Source organism: Chlorocebus sabaeus, chromosome 22, assembly GCF_047675955.1.
Source record: "Chlorocebus sabaeus isolate Y175 chromosome 22, mChlSab1.0.hap1, whole genome shotgun sequence".
In the NCBI taxonomy this organism is placed as follows: Eukaryota; Metazoa; Chordata; class Mammalia; order Primates; family Cercopithecidae; genus Chlorocebus; species Chlorocebus sabaeus.
Window position 1 is genome coordinate 42,263,504 of NC_132925.1, and position 24,541 is coordinate 42,288,044.

The 24,541-nt window shown below is 41.4% G+C and overlaps 1 protein-coding gene across 1 annotated transcript in view; it reads left to right on the plus strand.

Moving 5' to 3' along the window:
* The window catches only part of PARP15 (poly(ADP-ribose) polymerase family member 15), a 57,522-nt gene extending 47,013 nt beyond the window's left edge, over positions 1-10,509 (plus strand). The window contains 3 exon segments of the mRNA XM_007985600.3: positions 4,294-4,427; positions 7,218-7,392; positions 8,015-10,509. Coding sequence (XP_007983791.2) covers positions 4,294-4,427; positions 7,218-7,392; positions 8,015-8,304 — 599 coding nt within the window. The 3' untranslated portion in view covers positions 8,305-10,509.
* The last annotated feature ends 14,032 nt before the right edge of the window (positions 10,510-24,541 follow it).

A 24,541-nucleotide genomic window follows, 5' to 3' on the forward strand; every position in this document is an offset into this window, starting at 1 on the left:
AACACCAAAAGCAACAGCAGCAAAAGCCAAAATTGACAAATGGGATCTCATTAAACTAAAGAGCTTCTGCACAGCAAAAGAAACTACCATCAGAGTGAACAGGCAACCTACAGAATGGGAGAAAAATTTTGCAATCTACTCATCTGACAAAGGGCTAATATCCAGAACCTACAAAGAACTCAAACAAATTTATGAGAAAAAAACAAACAACCCCATCAAAAAGTGGGCAAAGGATATGAACAGACATTTCTCAAAAGAAGACATTCATACAGCCAACAGACACATGAAAAAATGCTCATCATCACTGGCCATCAGAGAAATGCAAATCAAAACCACAATGAGATACCATCTCACACCAGTTAGAATGGCGATCATTCAAAAGTCAGGAAACAACAGGTGCTGGAGAGGATGTGGAGAAATAGGAACACTTTTACACTGTTGGTGGGATTGTAAACTAGTTCAACCATTATGGAAAGCAGTATGGCGATTCCTCAAGGATCTAGAACTAGATGTACCATATGACCCAGCCATCCCATTACTGGGTATATACCCAAAGGATTATAAATTATGCTGCTATAAAGACACATGCACACGTATGTTTATTGCAGCACTATTCACAATAGCAAAGACTTGGAATCAACCCAAATGTCCATCAGTGACAGATTGGATTAAGAAAATGTGGCACATATACACCATGGAATACTATGCAGCCATAAAAAAGGATGAGTTTGTGTCCTTTGTAGGGACATGGATGCAGCTGGAAACCATCATTCTTAGCAAACTATCACAAGAACAGAAAACCAAACACCGCATGTTCTCACTCATAGGTGGGAACTGAACAATGAGATCACTTGGACTCGGGAAGGGGAACATCACACACCGGGGCCTATCATGGGGAGGGGGGAGGGGGGAGGGATTGCATTGGGAGTTATACCTGATGTAAATGACGAGTTGATGGGTGCAGCACACCAACATGGCACAAGTATACATATGTAACAAACCTGCACGTTATGCACATGTACCCTACAACTTAAAGTATAATAATAATAAATAAATTTTAAAAAAAAGGAAGTTTGTTGGCTCAGATAAACTGGAATTTTAGTAAGGATTTAACATATAGCCCTTTTTCAAAAAGAACTTAAAGAGGATAGCTTTGAGATTCATTTGTGCAGATGATACACAATTACTTTTCAAATGTATGTTAAAGCTATTTATTGAGTCCAGAGGTTATTTATTGAGCACCAACTGTATATCAGATACTAGAAATATAGATTTGGGAAGTCATGTGAGTAGGTGGGATTGAAGCCCTTAAGTGTGATTGGCTTATCCATGAGAATAAACAGTGAGGAGAGAAAGACTGGGGGCAGAGCCAGGGATCTGGTTTGTTTGTTCGTTTGTTTTTGAGACTGAATCTCACTATGTTGCCCAGGCTGGAGTGCAGTGGTATAATCTTGGCTCACTGCAACCTCTGCCTCCCAGGTTCAAACAATTCTCTTGCCTCAGCCTCCTGAGTAGCTGGGATTACAGGCATTTTAGTAAAGATGGGGTTTCACCATGTTGGCCAGGCTGGTCTCGAACTACCGACCTCAAGTGATCCACCTGTCGGCCTCCCAATGTGCTGACATTACAGGCATGAGCCAACGTGCTCGGTTGGGATCTTGGTTTTTAATCCCATCCCCACAGCTGAGGGCATTTATCCTGAACCACCAGGAATTTGAAAGTAGAGCTTATCTTTTAAAACAGTGGTCCCCAAACTTTTTGGCCCCAGGGACCAGTTTCACGTAAGACAAGTTTTCCACGGACTGGATTATGAAGGGGGATGGTTTCAGGATGATCCAAGTGCGTTACATTTATTGTCCACTTTATTTTTATTATTATTACATTGTAATGTATGATGAAATAATTATAAAACTTACCACAATGTAGAATCAGTGGGAGCCCTGAGCTTGTTTTCCTACAACTGGACAGTCCCATCTAGGGATGATGGGAGACAGTGACAGATCATCAGGCATTAGATTCTCACTAGGAGTGCACAATCTAGATCCCTTGCATGCACCGTTCACAACAGGGTTTGAGCTCCTATGAGAATCTAACGCTGCCGCTGATCTGACAGAAGACGGCGGTAATGTGAATGACAGGGAGCAGCTATAAACACAGATGAAACTTTGCTCTCTTGCCTGTGGCTCACCTCCTGCGTGCAGCCTGCTTCCTAACAGGTTACAGACCAGTGCTAATCTCTGGCCTGGGATTTGGGGACCCCTGTTTTAAAAAACACTAATCTTTTCAAAGAGCTGTATGGGAAGAGGGCTCAGGAAAATGCCTAGCACATGGAAACACTTTTAAAAGGGTAGTTATCATGATATTTCTGTGAAGCCCTGGGCTGCAAGTCAACAGTGCTCCTTACTTTGGTAATGACCTTCCATGTGATGCTGGGTGAGTATTCCTGGGACTCTGTTTTCTCTCCTCTAAATTGTCTAGCCAAAGTCATCTTTTGTACATAGAAGACAGAGTAGGTTGGTGTGGCTTAAGGGTATGATTTAAATGTTTCTCCTCCAAGAAAATACCTTTGGCTTTATGCTTTATTCCCTGTTAATATACAAATACCAGCTGGGCACTGTGGCTCATGCCTGTAATCCCAACACTTCAGAAGGCCAAGGCAGGAGGATTGCTTCAGCCCAGGAGTGGGACCAGCCTGGGCAACATGGCAGAACCTCATCTCTACAAAAAAAAAAAAAAAAAAAATAGCGAGGCATGTGCCTGTAGTCGCACCTACTAGAGAGGCTGAGGCAGGAGGATTGCCTGAGCCTAGGAGGTCAAGGCTGCAGTGATCCATGATTGTGCCACTGCACTCAAGACTGGATAACAGAGTGAGACTCTATCTCAAAATAATAATAATAATTAATAATAATATGCAAATACCTCTGGGATGTAAAAAAATCAAGCTTAATTGGTTTTTAAGAATAATAACCCTATGTTTACAAAGGACTTGGCATTCCCTAAAGCACTTTCAGACTCCTTACTATATTTTAACTTTGCAACAATCCTGTGAGGTGGTAGATAGAGCTCATGGGATCTATCTTACAATTCCCATTACACAGATGAGAAAATAAAAACTCACCCAGAAGTGGTGTTATATGTGTTCAATGTCATATGGCTGGTCACAGGCTGAGGCTGATCTGGTCTTCTGATTCTAAGTCTTGATAGCTTCCTGCTCTCCGACCTCAGGGCATGAAAGGAATAGAGGGCCCCCAAAAAACCTTCACCTCCGTACTTCCCAGGCTTGCCTGCTGTATTCGGGGGAAAGGAAGCAGCAGATCCAAAAGGACTGTAAGGCCTTGGGTTAGAAATGATTAGGCAGAAAGATCCTGAAGGAGATGGACAGTGGGGGAACGGAAGGAATGTAGCTTTCAGAAACCATACATCTTATTGGTGGGAAACTGCCAGAATGACTTTAAAAATAGAGTTTGAAAAGAGCTTACTGATTAGGGTTAGATGCCTCCCTGTGTCACGAGAACTTACCCCGGATGGACTTGCTCAACAGGAAGACAGTGCCCTGGATCCCTCTCTCAGGCTGGGTATATCTTTCACTAAAAAGGAGTAAATTGTGGCTTTGTTTGTAAGGAAGAAATCCTTTGGTTTTTACCTATGGTGGTGTGTCTCTAATGCAGGGTGTCCATGTTCACACTGGTCCTGCTATCTTAGCAAGTTGATGTCTAGCCTTGGTGTTTTAGAAGTTCCAGGAAGCCATTGAAAAGCAAAGGAAACCCGGGCATGATCACCTTATGGGAAAGCATTCTCTTAGCACATCTGCTATTTTCTTTACATGCTGCTTTCTCTGCTTGGTGTATAAGATGGGGTACAGAACAATGTACTTTAAATATCTTTAGCAGGGTAATCATTTTCAAAACAACAGAAGAGAACTACATTAAATAATACTGATAAAAGCAAAAGCACCTAGAAATTAACATTCATGTTTACATATTAGTTTCTTACAAAATTAATTCCATAGAACTCTCTGGGAAAATTACAACGTCAAGCTACAGTGGATCTAAGTTTATCTAAATATTTTAGCTAGAGCATTAATGAATATATTGTGTGTCATATTGATGTCAGACCGTTCACTTCATCTGGGTTTACTCAACTGAGGATAATAGAAGAAGCAACTGTGAAATGTGTAACTTCTAGTTTAAAGACCAGGTTTGGATGGCGAGAGACAAGAACATAGGCGGTGCCCTGATTTTCAGAGGTCTTTGGAAATGAATGTTGTATTTTGACCAAATGCTGACTTTCCAGATAATCTTCCTGAACACTGGACTGACATGAATCATCAGCTGTTTCGCATGGTCCAGCTAGACCCAGGACAACCAGAATATAATACCATAAAGGACAAGTTCACCCAAACTTGTTCTTCCTACACAATAGAGAAGGTAATACTGTTAAAATTTACTATTTAAAAATGTTGATGAATTAACATAAAAGCTATCTCTTTTTAAATGACACCTTTCCTTCCTTTGTACCTTACTATGTTTATTTTAACTGGAATTAGGCTTACTCAAGCTCCACAGACCTCAAATCTCACGGTTTACTCATTAGCAGTAATGAAGGAGATTCCAAGTCACATGTGTATGTTAGGATGCTTTCAGCTGCAAGTCACAAACCAACTCACTCAAACTGATTAAGCAAGGAGAACTGTGTCGGAAATTAATGGAAAGTCCCGAAGTAGGATGGGCTTTGGAGAAGTCTGATCCAGCAGCTTGATGGTGTCCTGGATCCAGTTGCTCCAGCTTTGCTGTCCTCAGTGTCAGCTTTGTGTTAAGGCTGGACTCTCTTTGTGGTTGTTGGATGGCTGCTGGCAGCCATTAGAGGATCTCTGCTTTCTCATTCACAACCCATAGAAGACAACTCTGTCCTGTCCTGCAGTTACTGGACAAGAAGCCCAACCACTGCAACTATCTCCGTGTCTAGGGAATACCCTGTTCGGGTTGGCTTGGGCCTGAGCTATCAAATGCCATCAATGTGTGATCCAAATTGAAATCCCGATCAGTTTAACTCAATTAGACGCCATCCTAGAACTATAAGTAGGGCCAATCCCACTCAAACCAGAAGTTGCTGATGAGGCAGAATGTATGTTTAGAAGATTATCACAATTCCCTCTATGCTGCGTAAAAACATTAGTCAGTAAACTATAGGAGGTCATTATCATACCATGTGTATCAGAACAGGGTGTGGCATCCTAGTAATTTAAAATCTTGTTGGTGCTTCCATAGAACTGTGTACTTACCTCTTGGAGCACTTATAAAGTGGGTACTTTGTAACTATGCACTTACATTACAGCACTTATAAGGTACTTTGATAACCTTTCACATGCCTGGCTTCCTGACTAGACAGTGAGCTGCTTAAGGTAGGAGTTGCATCTTGTTCATTTCTTCATTCGCAGTACCTAGGAAGCTGTCTAGCACATAGTAGGACACAATATGTATTGAGTAAACTTGATTGAATGAATGAGCTTAATTCCTGAGAAAGGGGAACCAGGAGATAGAGACATCCTACAGAAAGGACAGAATTTAAAGGAGGAGATGCCTCGTCGTGTTAAAAGCTGTTGGAAGTACAGTCCTAGACCTCTGAATCCATGGGTTCTGCATCCATGATTTCAACCAACCTCGGATGGAAAGTGTGGTGAGGCCTATGATGATTGAGTGTATGGAATGTGTACAGACTTTTTCTTTTTTTTTTCAGACTTTTTCTTCTTGTCATTATTCCCTAAACAATGTAACAACTATTTACATAGCATTTGTTAATACATTGTATGAAGCAATATAAGAAATCTAGAGATGATTGAAAGTATATGGAAGGATTGTGTAGATTATATATTAATACAAATACAGTACTATGTCATTTTATATCAGGGACTTGAGCATCCTCAGATTTTGGTATCTGCAGCGGTCCTGGAACCAATCCTTCATGGAGATTGAAGGATGACTGTACAAGATGTGCAAGAACCTCATTTCAACTGTGTTTACCCAGTATCTGCAACTTTCTTGGCTCATACTTCTTTTGAAAACCCCCAACTTTGGATTAATTCCATAACCTACCTTCTCTCCTGCTGCTCCTAGATGAAATCCTTACTAATTCATGATCCCCAGCCTCAGCTGGACCCTCCAGGCTGCCTGGAATCCTTCATTGCTTCCTCCAGTCACCCCCTCACACATTCCCCATTGCAAACCTTCATTTCTCTCCCGGAGGCCTCCGCTACTTTCAGCAGAACATCTTTCCTACCTTTTATGGCTTGGATTCTCCTCAACAGCTGCCCAGGTACCCACTCCATTCTTCTTGAACCTCTCTTCTTCCTCTGTTTCCAGAACATCGTCCTTTCAGATTTCCTCCTCCTTTCCCAGACACAGGTTATCTGGAGCCCGTTCTTATAACTTCATAGCTCCAGGTGTGTTCTCCTGACCATCCCTTATCACTCTGTGGGGTAGTGGTTAGTTTTCTTGCCTTGCCCCTGCCCCTGTGCCATTAGACTGACTGTTTCATGAAGGCAGAGATCCAACACAAGCTTGATTCATAGAGATGTTCAGTAGGTGATGGCTGAATGGATGTTAACTCCGTTTCCTAGGAGGAAGGAGAGCCAGTAGAGAGTGATATTTTGAAAAGAAGTGAAAGAAGAACAGAGTTTTAAGGAGGGGATGGTTCATGGTTTGAAATGCTATTCAGAGGTCTAGAAAAAAATAGTCATAAGATTAGGCAATTATAAGGTGATTTGTGACCATAATTGGAGCATTAACAGAAAGAACTGTTATGAGGAGAAGCCACATGGAATGAGTTGGAAGATGAGAAGGAGTTAAGGACATGGCTATTGAATAACTACACATTTTTGAGTAGGTGTTTGAATGTCAGTGAATCTCCAGGAATTCCAGGGAATATATATTGGTAATCATTTTGATATAAACTATAAATTATGTTATTTAAAATATATACTAACAAGCACTATTACAAAGCATAGATACTAATAGATACTTTTAGCCCATCTTTCTCTAAAGGCAGAAAACTGCCTACTCTCTGAATGTGCTGTCTACTTGTATTCTCTTCTCCTTTTCCTTCACCAACTCGTCTTCCTCTTCCTTCTTTTTCATATTGCTTGTTTTAAATCCACAACAAGTGCAATACACTGAGCCCCAAGGTCATTTCTGAAATATTTTGTCTTTTGTCACTTGCAGATTGAGAGGATACAGAATGCATTTCTCTGGCAGAGCTACCAGGTAAAGAAAAGGCAAATGGATATCAAGAATGACGATACGAATAATGAGAAACTCCTCTTCCATGGGACAGATGCAGACTCAGTGACATATGTCAATCAGCATGGCTTTAATCGAAGTTATGCTGGGAAGAATGGTAAGGAAGTGAGTAATCTGGCTGATCAGAACGAGGCAAACGATAGTTTCAGACTTTTCATACCCAAGCAGTGTGGAACCATGGTTGGCAGCTGTATTATCACTGTCAGAATAGAGCTCGCTGTGTTTCACTATAAAGGAGACTGGCAACCTTCTGAGGGAAGATTGAGCAAATTTTAGAAATGAAGAAAAGTAATTTTAATGTGCAGGTTTTTTTTGGGGGGAGGCTTTTTTTTCTTTTTAGACAGTCTCATTCTGTCACCCAAACTGGAGTGCAGTGGCAAGATCATGGCTCACTGCAGCCTTGATCTCTTGAGCTCAAATGATGTCCCCACCTCAGTCCCCTGAGTAGCTGGGATTACAGGCATACACCACTATGCCTGGCTAATAATTTTGTTTTATTTTTATAGAGAAGTGATCTCATAATGTTAGCCATGCTGGTCTCGAACTCCTGGCCTTAAGCAATCCTCCTGCCTCAGCCTCCTAAAGTGTTGGGATTACAGGCATGAGCCAACACACCTGGCTAGAACTGCATTTAGAAAACAATTTTGTCAGATTGGGCATGGTTCTACATATTGTGTAATTTTATATTCTTAGGAAGGTTTTTGTCTTTCTCTTTCCAGCTGTATGCTATGGAAAAGGAACCTATTTTGCTGTAGATGCCAGTTATTCTGCCAACGACACCTACTCCAAGCCGGACAGCAATGGGAGAAAGCACATGTACGTTGTGCGAGTACTTACTGGAGTCTTCACACAGGGACATGCAGGATTAGTTACCCCTCCACCCAAGAATCCTCACAATCCCACAGATCTCTTTGACTCAGTGACAGACAATACACAATCTCCAAAGCTATTTGTGATATTCTTTGATAATCAGGCTTACCCAGAATATCTCATAAGTTTCACGCGTTAAAAATATTTTTATCATCAAAGAGATGATTTATCTGTGAGAACAACATGCAATCTTTGTCTTTGCTTTTGGCCTGTTTAAGCAGACAAAAGTTTCCCTTTTAGGTGCTAAAATGCTGAAAATTACCTTTTTAAAATGCTCTATTGCTGCAATTTGTAGCATACCTTTTTTTCTCAGCAAATTGATGGGTGGAAGCTAAGAAATGTATGGTAAATGTCACAGTTAGAGCTACAGCTATTCACAGACACCAAATCTGTAGGAGAATAAAAAGCACATTATTCTTTTTCTATCAGAAAAAAACCAAGATACATCACCTTAAAGCCCAGATGACACTGTTCTACTTGGAACATGTTAAGACATCGAATGGTGGCGCGTTAAACTGTACTACTTAAGTGGAGAGGCTACTGTTACGCATCTGTAACAGCTGGGGATTTTGCCTTATTAAGAAAAACCTGTCGATAGTTCAGCTGAAATGACTGGATCACTGAATATTAACTCTGTTATGGAACAAATCATAACAGATTTTACCTGTTTACATTTCAGGTAAAAATGTATAAAAAAATTACCCCCAATTTTAGTGACTGAATCCCACACAGTCTTTGTGGGTCCGGAGTTCAGGTAAGGCCTACCTGGTCATTCTGCTAGGGTCTCTCTGAACTTAGAGACAAGATGTCAGGGGGTGTGGTCATTTGAAGGCTTGTCTGGGCTGGAGGTCTATTTCTAAGGTGAATCACTCACAGGTATTGGCAGTCCTCAGTTCCTCTCCTCACGGGCCTCTCCACAGGCTGCTTGAGTGTCCTCATGACACAAGAGCTGGCTTACTCCAGAGTGAGCAACTCAAGAGAGAGCAAGGCAGAAGCTACCAAGTCTTTATGACTGAAGTCATACACCATCTTTTCCGCAGTATCCTATTGATTATTTGGATCATCTTGTTCAACCTGGGAGGGAATTGCACAAGGACATGAATACACACTGGCAAGGATCACTGGGGGCCAGCTTGGAAGCTGTGTGAATGAGCAAATGAATGCACAGATAGAATGTTAGCAGCGAAAATGATGCTAGAGGTCACCTACCCCACTGTCCTCTTGTCTTTCTCCCCCAGCCCTCCCCTGCTCCCAGGCAAGAAGCCCTCTAGCCTCTGCTAGATCACTTTCAGCACTCAACATCTTGAGGGAACCTATTCCACTGTGGGACAGTGTTAATTAGTGGAAAACTCTTTTTTTCAAAAGTTGAAATCAGTTCCTCTATGTCTATTACCTGCTGATCACTGTCCAGACTTCTGGAGGACACAGAACAAGTTTTATTCCTCTTACCGATGGTAGCCTTTCAGATTCATCCCTTCCCTCCAGTATATTAGAGTTATGTAAATTCTTAAAATGCCTAGCAGTTTATTTATCCTGAAGCATCACTTTTGAAAAGTTACAGACATTTAAGAAGTATTTATATTATCATAAATAAATTACATGTGCATTTAAAAAGGACAGAAGAGTATAAAGAAAAATATCTCACCAAACTCATTCATAATTCCAGCACTAAGGGAAAACCACTGCCAATTTCTCATGTTCTCCCTTCCAGTTTCTTCTCTGTCCAAATTCAACAAAGTCAAAATCACATTTTGTTCAGTCATGAATCATATGATATTATTTCTACCATTTTTCATTTAACATTACAAGTTGTTCTCCTGTGTTATTTTTTCTGTACACATAATTTTAATGGCAGAGTTATTCTGCTTTATATCTTTTCCCTATTTTTATGTATATAGAATTATAAAATTTAAAAAAATGTAATCATCATTTATAGTTTAATAATCAATTTTATTTTGCAGTGTATCATTTTCCTCATGTCATTAAATATTTTACATATTATTTTTAATGGTTGCATAGTATTTCATTGCCTGTTTCTACCTACATGTCGTGTCAAAATAAGGTACCTATATTTCTTGATAAATATGAGGCTAGAATATGAGATGCAAAGATCCTAATCTACCTTCAACAAGACAGTCAAAATGCTCTGTTGCTGCAATTTGTAACATACCTGAAGGAAATATAGTCCCAGAGAACAAAGTAAGGTTAAGTAATGCAATTCCTGCCTGGGACTTGTCTCTCAATACCATCGCAGAATTCTCGTGAGCCATGTTAGAACAGGAAAGGACTCCTAGCCTGGGCAAATAGGGAGACCCCATCTCTACAAAAATAAAAAAAAATTAGCCCAGCATGGTGGCACATGCCTGTGGTCCCAGCTACTCAGGAGGCTGAGGTGGGAGGATTGCTTAGACCCAGGAGGTCAAGGCTGCAGTGAGCTATAATCCTGCCACTGCACTCCAGCCTGGGTCACAGAGCAAAACCCTATCTCAAAAAAAAAAAAAAAAAAAAAAAAAAAAAAGACCCTTTTACTTAGGTTAGGTGGACTCTTATTTACAGTGTCCGCTGCTGACTTGTTGCCTCCTTCAATATTGTTACTCAGGGATGTTGTTCCCCAGTTTATTTTGCTGTACCCTTATGTCAGGAGTGAGACACAGAAGTCTGGAGTACAGTATACCCATGTTATTAAAGTTGTGATGCTTTCTTGAGGAACAATGAACCAATCAATAATTATAGCTGTTTAGAAATTCTACCTCCTGTCAGTCTGACGCTAAATTGTATCTTTCCATCCTTTAAGTCCATCTCCTTCCCACTTGGCTTGATTTTTCCTCTCTATATGACTAGAATGGTCTCTACTTCTATCCGAAGAACTAACTGTTATCTAGCTTAGAATCAAAATTAGAAGTCTTGTCAAACTGCTAATTACTGAAGAAATCCATCTCTTTTCTCTGTATCTTCAGAGTTCAGGTAAATGGTACCTGATCGATCCAAGACCAGAGACCATGAGCTCTAATTCCTGACTGGCAGCCTTCTTTCACAGAAGCCTTTACGGTCTCAAATATCTTCTCTTATTGCTTTTCTTACCATTCTTTTCCTTCTTGTTCCTTTTTTTTTTTTTTTAATTCTTTCTCTCACTTGTGGAAAAAAAGGACACACACTCTGCTTGGATGAATCAGAGGAAATATTTTCATTTTTTTCTGCACCAATATTAGATAGCCACTCAAATTCCACATAGTATATATGGTAATGTATTAATTGAACACAAGGTTTACAAATTCATTTACAGTGTGGCGGGTTATCACAGGACTGGTAAGATCTTTCATAGCTAGTATGATCAAATTCAATTTCTTCTGAGTACTTGACTAGAACAAATACAGTTTCTTTTAGTAAACAAGCTTTATAGTAAATATGTTTTACAAGCTTAATTGATTAAATTATTCCATATCCTAGCTTTGGTCTTCACCACATTAGTAAACATAGGAAGGGAATCTTACAACTAAATTCAGAGTATGAATAACTTAAAAGATCTTTGGCCCATTTCTCTTTGTTTACACTATTTTTGTGGTAACTAGGATATAAATATTCTCAATCTTCTTTTCTTTATTTCACTGAGAAGGGCATTTTCTACACAGTATTTAATTCCCCTAAGTCTCTTGTTCCTAAAATTATCACTCTATAACTAAGACCTATCAGAGGAGTGATTGTGGCTTCCATAAAATCCAACCACCTCTTCAATCTGAGCCTTTCTTTTCATGTGCTTAATGTATTCTTGTCTCTTCACACCTAGACTGCTCAACTCTCAACACCTTTTTCACATTCAATTTACTCAATTAGTACAATGCAAGATCAACCCTCCACCTAAACAGAAAAAAAATAATGAAAATGCTTCTCTTTAGGTCTTTGTAGTTTATGGTGCTAGATGGAGCTCTTTTTTTCATATTAACTCCACTAAAATTCCAATTAAAGTGCCCAAGATAAGGGAAGTACCAATACAAAAAGAACAACATAAAATTAACAAATCTAGGGTCAACAACAAAAACAAATTCAGTGTAAATACGGGATAGGGGGATAAAAACAAGAACCTAGAAAGTAAAAGTAGGAGTATTAGAATCTAGAACATATAATGATAAACACCATAGAGCAATAACTCACTTCTATTGTTTTTTGTTTTGTTTTTTGTTTTGAGATGGAGTCTCACTCTGTTGCCCAAGCTGGAGTGCAATGGTGCCATCTTGGCTCACTGCAACCTCCACCTCCCGGGTTCTAGTGATCCTCCTGCCTCAGCCTCCCAAGTAGCTGGGATTACAGGTGTTCACCACCACGCCTGGCTAATTTTTTTATTTTTAGCAGACTCAGGGTTTCACCATGGTGGCCAGTCTGGTCTTGAACTCCTGACCTCAGGTGATCTACCCGCCTCAGCCTCCCAAAGTGCTGGGATTACAGGTGTGAACCACCACATCTGGCCAAATGTTCTATTGTTAACAGAGGTTTGTTTGTTCTTTTTTTTTTTTTTTTTTTTTTTTTTTGGAAGACAAAGTCTCTGTTGCCCAGGCTGGAGTATAGTGGTGTGATCTTGGCTCACTGCAACCTCTGTCTCCCAAGTTCAAGTGATTTTTGTGCTTCAGCCTTCCAAGTAGCTGGGACTACAGGCATGTGCCACCACACCTGGCTAATTTTTATATTATTAGTAGAGACGGGGTTCTGCCACGTTGTTCAGGCTGGTCTTGAACTCCTGATCTCAGGTGATCTGCCCGCCTTGGCCTCCCAAAGTGCTGGGATTACAGGCTTGAGCCACTGTGCCAGGCCTTGTTTTTTTCTTTTGAAACAGGGTCTCACTTTGTCACCCACGCCAGAGTGCAGTGGTGCACTCATGGTTCACTGCAGCCTTGATTTCACAGGCTCAAGTGATCCTCCCATCTTAGCCTCAAGCAATCCTCCCATCTCAGCCTCCTAAGTAGCTAGGATCACAGGCACGTGCCACCACACTGGAATAATTTTTTTTTTCAGTAGAGAAAAGGTCTCCCTGTGTTGCCCAGAGTAGTGTCAAACTCCTTGGCTCCAGTGATCCTTCCACTTGGCCTCCCAAAGTGCTGGGATTACAGACATGAGCCACCGCACCCAGCCAACAGAGCATTTTAATATATACAGTATCTCACTTCTCTCTGTAGCAGTCCTCTGAGGAAGGGCCCCTTTGATGGAGGACGCTGATCCTCAAAGGGATCAGATGACATGCCTCTCTCATTCAGCTAGTAAGTGGCAGTGCTGGGACTGGGTGTCAAATCTCTGAGAAAGATCAGAGTTGTTGATAGACTCCACACTGCATGAATGGAAGCAGAAAACAGTATACTGACTTAAAAAATGGTAAACCAACAAATAAAATGAAAAATGGCTGGGCACAGTGGCTCACGCCTGTAATGCCAGCACTTTGGGAGACTGAGGCAGGTGGAACACAAGGTCAGGAGTTTGAGACCAGCCTGGCCACCATGGTAAAACCCTGTCTCTCCTAAAAGTACAAAAACTAGCCGGGAGTGGTGGTGCGTGCCTATAATCCCAGCTACTCGTGAGTCTGAGGCAGGAGAATTGCTTGAACCTGGGAAGCAGAGGCTGCAGTGAGCTGAGATTGCGCCACTGCACTCCAGCCTGGGCGACAGAGCAAGACTCCGTCTCAAAAAAAAAAGAAAAAAAAAAATCACAACAAAAAACTGAAAAATGAAAGAGCACTAAATAGTCCTATCACAAGAAGTCAAGAAAGCTTAATTAACTCAGAAAACAGGGTATGCAAATTCAAAGTCCTAATCAAAGGGGTTTCTGAGTAAACACAACCAAAAGGCAGCTTGAAAAACCACAAGTCAAGAATATGAAAGAAAATTTCCTGGAATTGAAAAAAGAATATAGCTTTGGGGGAAAAAGGACACTTCATTCAATTAAGGGAGATTACATAATAATCACGTGCATTAGAATAACTTTTATCTTGTTACCTTAGATTATTCACCAGGAGCCCCCAAGTTTTAAAATATACTTAAAAATAATTTTTTTTTTCTTCGAGACAGTCTCAAGGCTGGTGTGCAAGTGGTATGATCACAATCTCGGCTTACTGCAACCTCCAACTCTTGGGTTCAAGCAGTTCTCCTGTTTCAGCCTCCTGAGTAGCTGGGATTACAGGCACTGGCTAATTTTTGTATTTTTAGTAGAGACAGGGACCAGGCTGGTCTCAAACTCCTGACTGCAAGTGATCCACCTGCCTTGGCCTCCTAAAGTGCTGGGATTACAGGCATGAGTCACTGTGCCTGGCCTAAAGTAAGTTTTGTTTGTTTCTTTTTTGGTTTGTTTTTTGAGACGGAGTCTCACTCTGTCACCCAGGCTGGAGTGCAGAGGTGCTATCTCTGCTCACTGCAACCTTGCCTCCTGGGTTCAAGGGATTCTCCTTCCTCCTAGCTGGGATTACATGGGCCCACCACCACACCCAGCAAATTTTTTTTATTTTTATTTTTAGTAGAAATAAGGTTTCACCATGTTGGCCAGGCTGGTCTTGAACTCCTGACCTCAAGTGATCCGCCTGCCTCGGCCTCCTAAAGTGCTGGGATTACAGGCGTGAGCCACTGCGCCCTGCCAGTAAGCTTTTAACTAAAGTTAAGTGATGTATGCTTTAGCTGCAAACTAAATGGTTTCCTTGTGTGTCTACCTGCAAAGGAAAAGTACTCCAGGGTGAGTCAAGGGAGAATGCTTTTCTCAGGGATATCTCTTAGTAATTGAGACAAGATACTCAGGCATGTGTTTCTGTTGGATTGACCCTTTTTACTCTCTTTTCCCAGTTCTTTCTTCCCCCTCTCTCATACAAGGGAAGTGGGGCAGTAAGAAGGAACTGGAGATGGGAAGAGCATGGAGCTGGCTCTTCCCCGGAGAAGCCTTCTCACTTTGAAAGGCTCATGGGGGCCCGCCGTGGTGGCTCACACCTGTAATCCCAGCACTTTGGGAGGCCGAGGTCAGTGGATCATTTGAGGTCAGGAGTTTGAGACCAGCCTGGCCAACATCGTGAAACCCATCTCTACTAAAAATACAAAAATTAGCTGGGTGTGGTGGCGGGTACCTGTAATCCCAGCTACTTGGAAGGCTGAGGCAGGAGAATCGCTTGAACCTGGGAGGTGGAGGCTGCAGTGAGCCAAGATCAGCACCACTGCACTCCAGCATGGATGACAGGGCAAGACTCTGTCGAAGGAAGGAAGGAAGGAAGGAAGGAAGGAAGGAAGGCAGGCTGGCTAATGGGGCCAGGGTGAGATCCAGGGGAAAGGAGGCTTGGGGTGTGAGACTTGGCCATTTGGGTTCTTGGTTTCAGGGAAAAACACTCTTTTCTTTGGATTCATCTTTCCACCATGTTGACCCTTCCTACATCATATGAAGACCTAGAGAACAAACTAGGCACGCAAGGGGCCTACGGTTCAGGAAGCCACACAACCAAGAAACAGAACGGAGGACAACCCATTTGCTGAGATTGTTATTTGCTGCCAGACAATCCAGGGATTTGGGGGTCATCATTATCTTTCCATAAGTAATAAATATTAATCCAATGAACTAACAAAAAAGGTTGGTGTGCAAAGCAGATTGAGAGACAGTGTATTAATCTGCTAGGGCTGCCATAGTGAAACATCTCAGACTGCATGGCTTAAACAAGAGAAATCTATTTTTCCCATAGTTATGAAGGCTGGAAGTGCAAGATCAAAATGTCATCAGGGTTTGGTTCTCCTGAGACTTCTCTCCTTAGCTTGCAGATGACCCTTCTTACTGTGTCCTCATGTGGCCTTTCCTCGGTGCTCACATTCCTGGTGTCTCTCCGTTTCTTTCTAAGGATACTTGTTCTATCAAATTAGGGCCCCACCTTTGTGCCCACATTTAACCTTAAGTACCTTTTAAAAGGTTCTATCTCCACATACAGTTACATTGAAGGTTAGGTCTTCAATATACGAATTTTGGGGTAACGCAATTCAGTCCCTAACAGATTAAAAATTCAAGAGGTTAAGTACAGACAAAATTTAGAAATTAAAAAAAGAGAAGGAAAGAAAATTCATTTCAGAATATCAAGAGTTGGCACCATGTAGACCTGGCTTAGCATTAGCAAACTTGGAGGGGTCAGTCCTGACCTTAGAACTAATATAATGTGCTAACTGGGTAAACTTGGGCAAGCCACTTACACTCAGCCTCAATCCCTCATATTTAAATTGAAATAATAGACCAGGAGAGCTGGCTCATGCCTGCAATCCCAGCACTTTCGGAGGTCGAGGCAGGAGGATCACTTGAGGTCAAGAGTTCAAGACCAGCCTGGCCAACATGGTGAAACTCCGTCTCTACTAACAATACAAAAATTAGCCGGGTGTGGTGGCACGTGCCTGTAGTCCCAGCTACTCGAGAGGCTAAGGCAGAAGAATCGCTTGAACCCAGGAGACAGAGGTTGCACTGAGCCAAGATCATGCCACTGCACTCCAGTCTGGGCAACAGAGCAAGACTCTGTTTCAAAATAAATAAATAAATAAATTGAAATAATAACTTCCAGGGTTAAAGATTACACCCAAATGATAATGAAAAAAACATATTATTATTTTAAACTAAAAATTTGGAAGGGAAGCATGAATTGCACAAATCATAGAGACAACCATAAATACGTTTGATTGCATTAATATTTTAAAAATTGAGGTTCAGGATTAAGATGCATCTAACTTTGCTTTCTCTAACCTAGGAAAACCACATTAATGGGATTTTAAAGGACACATATACCCTCCAGAACAGGGAGAGAGAAGAGGAGATGTAGCTATGACATATTAGAAGCTAAAGGCAGATGGATCTGTGATAATGACTGCAGACTTACGACAGCTCAACCCTAAGTTGGCAAGTGGAGGGAAAGCTGAGAAACAACTTTAAAAGTCTCAGAACTGAGAACAAGAGTGTCTCTCTGGAGCTAAGAGTAAAGCAGCAAAGCTAGGCAGGTACTAAAATAAGAAAGACAAGATGAGAGCCATTGAAGAAACAGTTACATCCCTAGATCTCTCTGCCCCTTCCTTGCCCAGAATAACTGCCTTTCTCCTATTCCAGGAGAAATCTGGAGGCTATTCCCTATAAAAAGTAAAATGAAGGGTCTCTGAGCAGGATATCAGGCACAGACAAGGCGTTGGGTACTATACCAAAAATAGGGGAATCAGAAGCCAAAAGCATACTAAATACTTAATCCTGAAATGACGGCCCTCCCCAGACTGCCTTCCACCATTTGGCTGCCAGAACAGCAGCAGCCGGAAGTTTACTCACCAAGCAAGAGATTGAAAATTTCTGCACAAGTGGAAATTTTACCTAAAGAGACTGACGTTAGAAATTCATCAACACACAGGCCACCAAATCATGTAGAGTGAAACTCAAAGTTGATAAGTCCTACTCACTAGCTCAGAATTCTCACTAGTTTTTTCAACTCTTGTGAAACAGACAACCAAGGTTTAACAGACGTTGCAGGAAAATCTCTAACTCAGAATATAAAGCTACTTTTAAAAAACAAAACAAAACTATAATCAGAAAGAAAATGCCATAAAAAGGGAACATTTAGGAAATAAGTAAGAGGCCTTAGACATAATAACAGAAATGAAAAAAAAATATTGGAAGATAAAGTTGAGGAACTCTCAGAAAGTAGAGTAAAAAGGCAATGAAATGGGAAATAGAAAACAAAATATAAAATTAGAGGACCAGGCCAAGTGGTCCAACATCAGAAAGAGAGATCAGAAAACAGACAGAAAAACAAAAATTAAATAAATAATTCAAGAAAACATCTCCAAACTAAAGAACACAAGTTTTCAGATTAAAAGTTTGTACCTAGTGCTCAGCACAACAGAAAAAAAATGCAGACCAACCCCAAAGTATACCATGGGGAAATTTCAGAAACACAAAGGAAAAACTTCTAGAGGGAAGAAAAGAGAACAGGTTATCTACAGAGGATCAATAATCAGAATGGTTTCAGATTTCTTAGCACCAACACGAAGCTTAAAGACAATGGAGCAATGCTTTCAAAATTCCAGCAGAGGCCAGGCACCGTGGCTCACAGCTGTAATCTCAGCACTTTGGGAGGCTGAGGCAGGAGCATCACTTGAGTCCAGCCTAGCAGTTTGAGACCAGCCTGGGCAACAGAGTGAGACCTTATGTCTACAAAGATTTTTAAAATTAGCCAGGTGTGGTGGTGCATGCCTGTAGTCCCCGCTACTGGGAAGGCTGAGGCAGGAGGATTGGGGGTCGCTTGAGCCTGGGAGGTCAAGGCTGCATTGATGGTGCCACAGCACTCCAGCCTGGGCAACATTTTGAGACTTCCTGTCTCAAAAATAAAAAAAAATTCCAACAGGAAGATATTTCTAACTACAACGATGGCAAGAGCCTTTTGGTAACTGTAGACTGCAATGCAAAAGAAAACACAAGTCTGTCCAAATAAGAGAAATCCTCCCATATTTAAATATGTGTTCGGATGTGCATAGAATATCTCTAGAAGGATATACTAGAAGCTCGTAACTGTGTTCTCTCTAGACAGAACTGGGTGCTATGGAAAAAAGGTATAAAGGAGACTTAATTGTTACTGCTTACCTTTTTGTTTCCTTTAAATTTTATACTATGTGCATATATTACCTATTTGAAAAATAAATAAAATAAAATACATTTTATTTTAAGAGCTACATTGAGATATCCCTCTTTTTAACCTATTAGATTTGCAAAGATCAGTTCTGTAACACACTGTGCCAGTGAAGGCGCAGGGAAGTGGGGCTCACTTGGTGGGAGGTAATGGGCTCAATTTCTATAGAGGGCAATTTGGCAATAACTATCAACAATACAAGTGCACATATCCTTGACCCAGCAATTCCATTGCTAGGAATTTGTCATACAGATAAAAGTGAGGAATTATTATTTGTACAAGGTTATTTATTGTAGCATCATAGCATTTTTTTTTTTTTTTTTTTTTTTTTTTTTTTTTTTTTTTTTGCGTTGTTTTCCTTGCAAGAAAGGAAACTAAAAGGCTAGATGGAATAGGAGGGAGGTTTTTGTTTGTTTGTTTTTGAGACAGAGTCTCACTCTGTTGCCCAGGCTGGAGTGTGGTGGCACAATCTCGGCTCACTGCAACCTCCTCCTCCCAGGTTCAAGTGATTCTTGTGCCTCAGCCTCCTGCGTAGCTGGGATTACAAGCACCTGCCACCACACCTGGTTAATATTTATATTTTTATTAGAGATAGAATTACACCACGTTGGCCAGGCTGGTCTTGAACTCCTGACCTCAATGGATCCACCCGCCTCTGCCTCCCGAAGTGCTGGGATTACAGGCATGAGCCATCATGACCAGCCTGAGGGAGATTTTTCACTGGGTACTTTTGTACCTTTGAATTTTGAATCTCATGAATGTCTGTATTAGTCCACTTTCATATTGCTGATAAAGGCATACCTGAGACTGGGTAATTTATACAGGAAAAAAGGTTTAATGGACTTACAGTTCCGCGTGACTGGGGAGGCCTCGCAATTACGATGGAAGACAAGGAGGAGCAAATCATGTCTACATGGATGGCAGCAGGCAAAGAGAGGGAGAGCATATTCAGGAAAACTCCGCCTTATAAAACCATCAGATCTCGTGAGACTTACTCACTATCACAAGAATACCATGGGAAATACCTGCCCCCATGATTCAATTACCTCCCACCAAGTCCCTCCCACAACAGGTGGGAATTCAAGATACCAATGTCTTACCTATTTTACAAAACAAAAAAACAAACACTATCCCTTAAATTTTTACAACTTCTTTAAAAATTTTTACAAAGCAATAAATAAGGTGAAAGAGACAAGTCACATGTTGAAACAAGGATTTTTATTGCATATAACCAGTAAAGGACTAGTATCCAAGTAATACTAAAGAACTCCTATGAATCAAAAGAAAAAGCAAGACTCTTCGCAAATATATGGCAAGACCATGAAGAGGCAATTCACAGAAGAGGAAAATTGAATGATCAATAAATAGATTTCTTAACTCTTCAACTTCATTAAAACTATAAGATGTTATTTCATATGTATCAGCTTGGGAAAATTTAAATGTCTGACAATATCAAGTGTTGAGACTGTGGAACAGGAGCTCTCGTATAGCTGGTGGAAGTACTAATTAATCACTTTGGAGAGAAAGTCAGGGTTTTTAGATGTATTATAGATAAGGCATCATTTAAAACACACCAAACAAAAAGTAAAAGGAAAGATGGTATGGATTGTACATTTTATAACTGTAAGCAAACTAATTCCCAAATAAAAGAAGAGAAAGTCTCAACTGGGATTCCACCCACGGAGAAAGATGGAGGCTGTTTAGGTAATTCAACCTAACTCTCTATCTGACAGTCATCTCCAAGAGGGGCTGTCCAGTTTTTCATCCACATTGAAGGTGACTCAAGTGTCTGTCACTGACTGGGGTGAGGGACTTTGTTTTATTCTCCTCTCTCTGTAGTGTGAGCACACAACCATGCAACAGCAACAGACACCCCATGTGCTCTTTGCTCTGAGTATCCCAAGGAAGTAGCCATACTGTAAGGGGGAACAAGGAGACCTCATGTCTCTACTGGAACTCATCCCTATGGGCAGTCTTCTCATCTAGGCCTTAACCAGGTGAAGCAAGTGGGATACAGAACACTCCTCCCTTCCTTCTGCTACTGTGTTCTCCTTTCTCCCGTGTTCTTTTAACTTCTTCTCCCAACTTTGAGCCTTTCTTTCTTTTCCAGACTACAACCTTGGTATTAGTCCATTTTCTTTCTTTTTTTTTTTTTTTTTTTTTTTTTTGAGACGGAGTCTCGCTCTGTCGCCCAGGCTGGAGTGCAGTGGCCGGATCTCAGCTCACTGCAAGCTCTGCCTCCCGGGTTTATGCCATTCTCCTGCCTCAGCCTCCCCAGTAGCTGGGACTACAGGTGCCCGCCACCTCGTCTGGCTAAGTTTTTGTATTTTTTAGTAGAGACAGGGTTTCACCATGTTAGCCAGGATGGTCTCGATCTCCTGACCTCATGATCCGCCCGTCTCGGCCTCCCAAAGTGCTGGGATTACAGGCTTGAGCCACCACGCCCGGCCTGTCCATTTTCACAATGCTATAAAGAACTGCCCGAGACTGGGTAATTTATAATGGAAAGAGGTTTAATTGACTCACAGTTCAGCATGGCTGGGAAGCCTCAGGAAACTTATAATCATGGCAGAAGACAAAGGAGAAGCAGGCACCTTCTCTACCAGGCAGCAGGAAGGAGAATGAATGAAGGAGGAACTACTAAATATTTATAAAACCATCAGATCTCGTGAGAACAGTATGAGGGAAATTGCCCCCATGATTCAATTACCCCCTCCTGGTCTCTCCCTTGACATGTGGGGATTACGGGTATTACAGGAACTACAATTCAAGATGAGATTTTAGGTGAGGACAGAAGCCTAACCATATTAACCCTTTCCTCAGCATTTGGCAAGGTCCATGTTTCCTCTAGTATCTACAAAATCTTTGTAACCTACAGTATCAGTTGAAAGTGATAGCCTTAACTTCCCAGTCCTTCCATGCTACTGAATGGAAAGACCTGGAGGCTGAATCCTGGAGATGGAGGAAAGGAAGAGAACATGAAGGTATTTTTGTCCTATAGAAGACAATACCTACCTTCCCTCCCTCCCTCTCTTCCTTCTTTCCTTCCTTCCTTCCTTCCTTCCTTCCTTCCTTCCTTCCTTCCTTCCATTTCTCTGATGTATTTTTTAAAGAACAATAAAAATTTAAAATCCAGATGTTAGTTAATCTTTCATTATATATGAGTTTCATATCTACTATAATTTTAATACATATTTTGCTTTAAAAAACCCTTCTGGGTCATTTCTATCTTTCAAAGAATGTTTTTAAAATCCTTTACACTCTTGAGCTCTGTTTCAAGATGGCTGAATAGGAACAGCTCCAGTCTGCAGCTCCCAGCATGATTGATGCAGGCGATTTCTGCATTTCCAAATGGGGTACCTGGTTCATCTCATTGGAACTGGTTGGACAGTGGATGCAGCCAACGGAAGGTGAGCAGAAGCAGGGCGGGGTATCACCTCACCTGGGAAGTGTGAGGGCTTGGGGGATTTCCATTTCCTAGCCAAGAGAAGCTGTGACAGACTGTACCTGGAAAAATGGGACACTCCTGCCCAAATACTGTGCTTTTCCCAAGGTCTTAGCAACAAGCAGACAAGGAGATTCTCTCTTATGCCTGGCTCAGTGGGTCCCATGCCAATGGAGCTTTGCTCACTGCTAGGGCAGCAGCCTGAAATCAAACTGCAAGGCAGCAGCCTGGCTAGGGGAGGGTCATCTGCCACTGCTGAGGCTTGAATAGATAAACAAAGCAGCCAGGAAGCTCAAACTGGGCAGAACCCACCACAGCTCAGCAAGGCCTACTGTTTCTATAGACTCCACCTCTGTGGGCAGGGCATAGCTGAACAAAAGGCAGCAGACAACTTCTGAATACTTAAATGTCCCTGTCTGACAGCTTTGAAGAGAGCAGTGGTTCTTCCAGAATGGTGTTTGAGCTCTGAGAACCGACAGACTGCCTCCTCAAGTGGGTTCCTGACTCCCATGTAGCCTAACTGGGAGACATCTCCCAGTAGGGGCCGACTGACACCTCATATAGGTGGATGCCCCTCTGGGACAAAGCTTCCAGAGGAAGGATCAGGCAGCAATATTTGCTATTCTGCAGTATTTGCTGTTGTGCAATATTTGCTGTTTTGCAGCCTCTGCTGGTGATACCCAGGCAAACAGGGTCTGGAGTGGACCTCTAGCAAACTCCAATAGACCTGCAGCTGAGGGACATGACTATTAGAAGGAAACCTAGCAAACAGAAAGGAATAGCTTCAACATCAATAAAAAGGACATCTACACCAAAACCCCATCTGTAGGTCACCAACATCAAACACCAAAGGTAGATGAAACCACAAAGATGGGGAGAAACCAGAGCAGAAAAGCTGAAAATTCTAAAAACCAGAGCACCTCTTCTCCTAAAAAGGATCACAGCTCCTCAGCAGTAATGGAATAAAGCTGGATGGAGAATGACTTTGATGAGTTGACAGAAGTAGGCTTCAGACGGTCATAACAAAAAACTTCTCTGAGCTAAAGGAGCATGTTCTAACCCATTGCAAGGAAGCTAAAAACCTTGAAAAAATGTTAGATGGATGGCTAACTGGAAGACCTTAAATGACCTGATGGAGCTGAAAAATATGGCACAAGAACTTCGTGACCCATGCACAAGCTTCAATAGCTGATTCAATCAAGTGGAAGAAAGGGCCTCAGTGATTGAAGATCAAATTAATGAAATAAAGCGAGAAGACAAGATTAGAGAAAAAAGAGTAAAAAGAAAGAAACAAATCCTCCAAGAAATATGGGACTATGTGAAAAGACTAAATCTACATTTTATTGGTGTCACCTGAAAGTGATGGGGAGAATGGAGCCAAGTTGGAAAACACTCTGCAGGATATTATCCAGGAGAACTTCTCCAACCTAGCAAGACAGGCCAACATTCAAGTTCAAGAAATACAGAGAAACCACAAAGATGCTCCTTGAGAGGAGCAACCCCAAGACACTAATTGTCAGATTCACCAAGGTTGAAATGAAGGAAAAAATGTTAAGGGCAGCCAGAGACAAAGGTCGGGTTACCCACAAAGGGAAGTCCATCAGACTAACAGCGGATCTCTCGGCAGAAACTCTACAAGTCAGAAGAGAGCAGGGGCCAATATTCAACATTCTTAAAGAAGAGAATTTTCAACACAGAATTTCATATCCAGCCAAACTAAGCTTCATAAGTGAAGGAGAAATAAAATCCTTTACAGACAAGCAAATGCTGAGATTTTGTCACCACCAGACCTGCCTTATAAGAGCTCCTGAAGGAAGCACTAAACATGGAAAGAAACAAGTGGTACCAGCCACTGCAAAAACATGCCAAATTGTAAAGACCATCAATGCTAGGAAGAAACTGCATCAATTAACAGGCAAAATAATCAGCTAACATCATAATGACAGGATCAAATTCACACATAACAATATTAACCTTAAATGTAAATGGGCTAAATACCACAATTAAAAGACATAGACTGGCAAATCGGATAAAGAGTCAAGACTCATCAGTGTGCTGTATTCAGGAGACCCATCTCATGTGCAGGGACAGTACAGGCTCAAAATAAAAGGATGGAGAAAGATTTACCAAGCAAAGGGAAAGCAAAAAAAGGCAGGGGTTGCAATCCTAGTCTCTGATAAAAACAGACCTTAAACCAACAAAGATCAAAAGAGACAAAGAAGGTCATTACACAATGCTAAAGGGATCAATTCAACAAGAAGAGCTAACTATCCTAAATATATATGCACC